This window comes from Sinocyclocheilus grahami, unplaced genomic scaffold, assembly GCF_001515645.1.
Source record: "Sinocyclocheilus grahami isolate Dianchi unplaced genomic scaffold, SAMN03320097.WGS_v1.1 scaffold347.1, whole genome shotgun sequence".
Taxonomy (NCBI): Eukaryota; Metazoa; Chordata; class Actinopteri; order Cypriniformes; family Cyprinidae; genus Sinocyclocheilus; species Sinocyclocheilus grahami.
In genome coordinates, this window is record NW_015505526.1 from 485,896 (window position 1) to 493,540 (window position 7,645).

The 7,645-nt window shown below is 34.7% G+C and overlaps 1 protein-coding gene across 1 annotated transcript in view; it reads left to right on the forward strand.

The window, feature by feature from the left end:
• LOC107548408 (CD109 antigen-like) overlaps positions 1-6,533 on the forward strand; it is a 25,949-nt gene extending 19,416 nt beyond the window's left edge. The window contains exons 26-32 of the mRNA XM_016229071.1: positions 448-638; positions 2,628-2,786; positions 3,872-3,937; positions 4,555-4,691; positions 5,828-5,984; positions 6,144-6,246; positions 6,343-6,533. Coding sequence (XP_016084557.1) covers positions 448-638; positions 2,628-2,786; positions 3,872-3,937; positions 4,555-4,691; positions 5,828-5,984; positions 6,144-6,246; positions 6,343-6,533 — 1,004 coding nt within the window. The remainder of the gene's footprint in view (positions 1-447; positions 639-2,627; positions 2,787-3,871; positions 3,938-4,554; positions 4,692-5,827; positions 5,985-6,143; positions 6,247-6,342) is intronic.
• The last annotated feature ends 1,112 nt before the right edge of the window (positions 6,534-7,645 follow it).

Consider the following 7,645-nt stretch of genomic DNA (forward strand, 5'->3'; position numbering starts at 1 on the left):
CAAGCTCAGTGTGCTCTGATTGGCCAGCTGACCCAGTGCATTGTGATTGGCCGAACACCGCAAGCACTCATCGTAAAAATGTAACGCCCCTTACCATAATCGCGAGCTTCATTACATTTACATTTAGTCATTTAGTTCATCTTTCGAAATAAATGTGAAGACAGAGCCCGAAAGGGGAACAGAGTTGCGTGACAGACACAGTGGCATTATGCTAATATTTCCACATTGTGAGGTAGGTATGTGGGGGGTGTTTTAGAACGAGCCGTTTTAGGGGGGCGTGGCAGAGTCTTAACTTTGATGAAGAATATCTCTTTGGTTTTGAGACTTTAGTCTTTGCTGTGGCGAGCAGCTGTAGTGTTATGGATGAGCGTTGCACCTGGCACAGTAAAATGTGATGCTAATGGGTTTATAATAGTTGGACAGTGACGCTGTATCTGGGTCTTTCAGATGGAGTGCCAACCTGGAGACCCCCAGCCAACGTCCTGTATAATTCCTGGCAGCCAAGTTCATCAGATATTGAGATGTCGGCCTACGTACTGCTCGCCATGCACAGACTCAAACTAATGGATGAAGGATTCACTCTGGTGAAGTGGCTCAGTAAGCAAAGAAACCATCTTGGGGGATATGGATCCACTCAGGTACATATCAAACTGACATTCAACTCATGAGAGAGGCAATAAAAAATGGTTTAAATGGGGCAAAATGGCTCACTTTTAGACATTCAGGCTCCCAAAACGAATGTCAACATTTTAAAAAGGCTAAATTGCCTACAACAGCATTCTAATACTCTGGCTGAATAGTTGTTTTTATCATGGTTTCAGCAAAAATATTAAGTAGCACAACTGTTTTCAATATTGATAATTATCAGAAAAATGTATTGAGCAGCAAATCAGCATATTAGAATGATTTCTGAAGGATCATGTGACACTGAAGATGCTGAAAATTCAGCTTTAACTCACAGGAATGAATTACATCTTAAAATATATTCAAATAGAAAAGCAATTATTATAAATTATCATATTTTTACTGTATATTTGATCAAATAAATGCAGCTTTGGTGAGCATATTAGAGATTGTATAAGGGAATATTCCAGTTTTAACAGAAGTTAGTCTATAGCATCTGTAGCATAATGTTGATTATCACAAAAATCATTTTGACTCATTCCACATTTCCTTTTTGTTTTGTTTAAAAAAAAAAGAGCAAAAACAGTCAGTCACTTACAATGGAAGTAAATGGGGCCATTTTTACAGGAGCGCTTCACATTTCTGCAAATGTTAATAGTTGTTTTAAGGTTGTCATTACAAAGAAGTTGTAATATTGGTTGTTATAACATTCCACAAAAAGTCTAGTAAGTGACTTTTTACACTCTAAAATCATGTTAACGCATATGCGACCCTGGACCACAAAACCAGTCATAAGGGTCAATTTTTCGAAATTGAGATTTACACATCATCTAAAAGATGAATAAATAAGCTTTCCATTCCATTGTTGGGATAGGACAATATTTGGCCGAGATACAACTATTTGAAAATCTGGAATCTGAGGGTGCAAAAATTCAAAATATTGAGAAAATCGCCTTTAAAGTTGTCCAAATAAAGTTCTTAGCAATGCATATTACTAATCAAAAATTACGTTTTAATATATTTACAGTAGGACATTTACAAAAGATCTTTACTTAATATCCTAATGATTTTTGGCATAAAAGAAAAATCTATAATTTTGACCCATACAATGTATTTTTGGCTATTGCTACAAATATACCCCAGCGACTTAAGACTGGTTTTGCTCTCCAGGGTCACATATTGTTTAAATCTTGTGGTTTTACTATTAATACAGTATTGTAACATATACGGATTGACCCCATTTATTTCCCATTATAAGTGCTTTTTAAAAATTGTTTTAGTAGAACAAGTAAAAAAAAAACGTGGTGATCAAAATTACACAACCTGGGAATATTCCTTTAAGAAAGTCAGCAGGGTTTAACATCTTCTGAGGCACTGACTGGTTTCCTTGTGTTGATGATCATTACATCTATGATCTATTCCATTGATTCAAGGAGGGGAATTTGTTGGGACGCGAATGTTTCAATTGGAAATCAAGCTGTGCAAAAGGCCATCGAGGTGAGATAAGAAAATGTACTTTTAATTTTAAAAAGGCCCTCGTGATATTACATTTGGCTCGGGACCGAAGGCCTGCGATCTGTCACGAAAACTAACCTCATTGAGGACTAGCAGTTTCTGGGCCGTGAGCTCTGATAAAGCGCTGCGCTCATGTTAAAGCCCCTCACTTTGACACAACAACTCGAATCCAACAGGAGAACATCTGACTGTGCTCAAGAGAGTCCTTGCGGTATTTGGTAGAGTGTGGAAAGATTAAAGGATCTGTGTCTCTGCTCCACACATGTGCGGTGTTAATTACCAGGAGGCAGGTGATTGAATTGAGAGTGTATCTATGACACAGATGCACGGGCACCTGTTACTGATGCAGAGAGATGATCACATCTGCCAAAACTGATACAAAAACTCCTTATCCCATTTTTTATTATTAAATGCACTTTTTGTTGTTTTGATCAGTTCTAAAGCTTTATTAAAATATCTGTGCTCTGTTTGTATGTCTTCGTTGTCAGGATACAGTGATGGCGTTGCATGCATTGTCAATCTACGCCACCTTCAGCAGCGCAGAGTCCATAGATCTCACCATCACTGTGAACGGTGCCTCCGGTGCTGCCGCCACATTCAATGTAGACAGATACAATTATCTGCTCCAGCAGAGCCAAGACCTGCCCGTATGTATATAATACACTGCTCTAGATACACACTACTGTTCAACAGATTGAGGTCAGTAAGATTCCCATTTCAAATAAATGCAGTTCTTTTGATCTTTCTATTCAGAATCCTAAAAAAATGCATTGTTTTCAAAAAAAAAAAAAACTATATATTAAGTGGCACAACTGTTTTCAACACTGATAAAATAGATATTTCTTGAGCAGCAGATCAGCATGTTAGAATGATTTCTGAAGATCACGTGACACTGAAGACTGGAGTAATGATGCTGAAAATTCAGCTTTGCATCACAGGAACAAATTTGATTTTTAAATATATTCAAACAGAAAATTGTTATTTTAAATTGTAATAATATTTCACAATTTTACTATTTTTTAAACTGTAATTTGAATCAAATAAATGCAGCCTTGGTGAGACTTTCAAAAACATAAAAAAAATCTTACTGACCCCAAACGTTTAAACGGTGATGAATAAAGGAATATTTTGTATTCAACAGAAAGAAGTTAAGAGGAATCTAGCATTTGAAGCATAATGTTGATTAACACAAAAAAATTATATAGAGCGCGAGAGCGAGAGGAAAGTGAAGCTTATAATTCTATAAAAGCACTTACATTAATTCTTATGTGAAAACATGAGTATTATTTGAGCTGTAAAGCTTTTTAAATTATAATTTTACAGTCATTTTAGGAGTGTAATGACAACAAAGTTATAAAATTGCATACAACTTAACACAATAAAGGCTAGCACTTTTTGTAACTGAAAATTCAGCTTTGACATGACGGGAATAAATTACATTTTAAAATATATTTAAATTATCTTCTTTTTTTTTTTAATTGCAATGTTATTTCACACTTTTCTTGTTTTTACTGTATTTTTGATCAAATAAATGCAGCCTTGGTGTACATTAGAGACTTCTTTTAAAAGAATGAATAAATCTTACTGACCCCAAACTTTTGAGCAGTACTGTGTAACTCCTAACACAAAGTATTCTTTTCAAAGTAATCACTGCACATAACAAGCAGACTGTTTGTGACACTCTAGTAATAGTAGTACGTGGCGCATGCTAATGTTGGGTTTGCCTCTACAGATCGAAGCAGAAGAGGGGGTTGATATTGAGGTGGTGGCAGAAGGTAAAGGCTTTGCTCTGTTTCAGGTATGTCTAAACATCTCCAAGTCAAGAATTTGTCCTTAAATGCATTGTTTATCACTGCTGCAAAAAAATATTGAAGGTAAAAAAAAGGCTGCTATTTGCTTGTTGAATGACTAGTTGGCATAGCAGCATAATTTAGCAGAATCATCTCCATTGCAAAACTGTCAAATAGCGAGGTATTACCACTGAAAGCAGGTTATGAAGGTTCAACAGCTGCGAATAATAACTGAAACCCTCGTAAAGATAAAAAGAGACGTAATGGCAGAAATATTCTGTTGTCATCAGCAGTCGGATCCCCTCTTTCTCAGTCCAATGTGTAATTATACCTTTGATTGCTCACCATGGAGCACGTAAACCGGCCCAGACGCTGTTTTCCTCATCAGTGAGACACCAGCAACATCTTGAGCTGCTTTGAAAGGCCACACCGACGAAATAGCGTCCAGAACTCTGTTCTGCAGAAGATTGGCAAAGCAGAGATGACCTCATTTTGAGTCGTGTTTGCTAATTTGTTCTTCAGACACGAATGATTCCTCAATCATCTGGCTTGTACTGTTGCTTTATAAAATCTCATAAAATGGGGGAATTATTAGAGTATTATTCATTTTCTCTTACTGTTTCAGCTTAATGTGTTCTACAACGTGATGAACCTAAGAACGTCGCTCAGACGGCGTGACATACACACAGATGAGGCCTTTTATTTGTATATAGACGTAATGGACAATGAGGAGTTCAGTGTAAACCTTCACATATGTTTCAGGTGAGCGGCTGAACCGAACACACACCGTTGTTTACTTATTGCCAAAATGATTTCATCAGCACCAAAAAATGCGATTAAAAAGACTGCACTTTTGAGGTCCTGATTATTTAACATGATTATTTAACTCATTGACTACATCATGCATTTATATGCAACTTATTTTATTTTTTAAAGACTTATTTAAAAAGTCTTTAACTCAACTCAACTTAAAAAAAATAAAATAATTATATATATATAAAATCAAATTTGGCCAGGGCTCCCTGGAAGAAAAGATTTTGCATCTCAATGGGACTTTCCTGGTGAAATAAAGGATAAAATATATACACACACACACACACACACACACACACACACACATGATTATTTAACTCATTGACTACATCATGCATTTATATGCAACTTATTTTATTTTTTAAAGACTTATTTAAAAAGTCTTTAACTCAACTCAACTTAAAAAAAATAAAATAATTATATATATATAAAATCAAATTTGGCCAGGGCTCCCTGGAAGAAAAGATTTTGCATCTCAATGGGACTTTCCTGGTGAAATAAAGGATAAAATATATACACACACACACACACACACACACACACACACACATTTAAATAAATAATGTTAATATAAAATAAATATATAATAATATAATATAAATTAGATGAATATAAAATAAATTTGATCAACAATATTTGATTCGTATCTTATTTTCAAAGCCAAAATTGTAATTGAAAATCATTTAAAATGTAAAAATATATTTGAATTATATAACAAAATAAAAAAATGGCTTTATTTTAAATCAAATATAGCAAGTGCACATTTAAAACAAAATCACAAAAGCTCAATTATTGTTAGTTTGCAGATTCCACTTGGTTTGATGTTTTGTTTCTTTCTTTTCTTCTCATTATGGATGTCAAAAAAGTAAAATCAGTGTTGATTATCAAGAAAACAGTTTCTAAAATTATACTTAAACAAATAATAAGATATTCTATATCATCAATATTGCATTCGATTTGGGATATCTCGGGCAATTTCAACCATTTTTAATTGTCCAAATTCTTTTTGGGGCCACTGTAGATATTCTATGGAATCATTTGTGAGTGTAAATCTGTTTGAAAGCATAATTTCTGCTGTTTTTAAGGCTGAGAGAGGACCAGGGTCTGAGACAGACGGGTATGGCCATACTGGACGTGGGTTTACTCTCGGGGTTCAGTTTGGCTCAAAACGGTGTCCAGCTAAATGATATAGTCAGACGAGTAGAGACACCTTCAGGACGAATTACACTTTATTTAGACACGGTGAGTTGCTCTTATATGTTCATGACTACAATATTACAGGATAAGTGTGCTGAATCTATTTTTGTGCTGATGATGGTTTATTTGGTTCATGTTTTCGTGTTCATTATGCATCCATTGCTGACAGTTTGTCCAATCTCATCGTCTTTTCTCTCCTCACAGGTGACCACAATGGAAAGGTGCGTTGAAATATCCACCACCCTGGAATTTAAGGTGGTCAATGTCCAAGATGCTGTGGTCATGATCTACGATTACTATGAGCCCAGTAAGACTCTTAAATAATAGCTCCAGATTCTCTAATGCATTCCTATGTTGCAGTATGTGTTTCAAGCTCCTTGTTTCATTCCCTTACCTTCTGCAGGACGGAGGACAGTGCGGTCCTACACATCTGAGACAAGACGGGACATGTCTGTGTGTTCGCTATGTGGGCCGGATTGCTCCGAGTGTGGGGTTCGAGACATCTGGCCGACTGACGGGACGCCGTCCATTAATAAACATCCACTTCTGGCTCTAAGTCTGACCACAGCACTCATCCTGTCAATCTGCAACTAGTGTTTTCCCTCAATCAAAACTATTGTAATCAATAACACAAGCAAAATGTATGTGTACATTGTTTTTAAAAAATTGTTTCTGAAAATGTGAAAAAATTCTTTGTAAATTTTATATATGAAAATTGGTGCATTTAGTTCAGTGCAACAATGAATGATTTTTACAAACAGTTTAGACAGAATTTTGTTTCTTTAAATGATGTTTCATGAATTAATAATTCATTAATTAAAAATAAATTATTAAATCAAATTAATAATTTAAATATCAATTAATATTATAATTATTGTAATTCATTAATTACTTATTGATTGAATAAAGGATGTTTTTTTTTTTTAAAGATTTTTCCAATGCACTGTTGTTTTTTTTTAGGCTTTTTTTAAGAATAATTGAAATAGTTAAACAGGGTCAGGCTCAAAACTGCTAAATTAACGTTTTAAATGTAAGCACTGTGATTCTTGCGCTCCCTGTCATCATTATAATAATCCGCTGCATAAAGCTGTGTTACGTACCTCAATTACAAATTTTCCAGTAGTGAACATGTTTGTCTTTTTTGATCTTGTAAGTTGCAATGGCTTTAATAAATTTCAACACTGTTTAAAAACAGTAAGTATCAGTTGTATACAAAGTGACCTACATTGAATTTTGAACCACATTGACCATTGAAAATGGGTCAAATTCAACAAGGAAAGTCTAAGAACCAGAATCTAAAAGAATATCTTTAATATGTCTACAGTTACAGACATGCAAACTTTGGAAAAATAATATTTTTGGCACTCAAGACAAGTATGTTCTTATGTGAGTGTTTTGATAGAGGGGAACAAGATAGATTTCTAGTTTCAACATTATTTGTTCTTCAGACATTCCTCTTTAAAAGAAAAAAGTATAAGCTATACGCAAAGGGACCCACATTTGGTTCTTGACTGCTGAAAATGTGTGAAAGGGATCTAAATCTCTGGAGAAATTTCCATATACAAAATAGTGGATTAGTAAATCAGTTTATGTTTGTTTTTCTGTAGAAAAATATCAAAACAAACAAAAAAAATTAGCTGCAGAGGCATTTGACACTGAATGACCCAACTGCAGTCACTCCACTGACCTGAATACAGCTACATTGC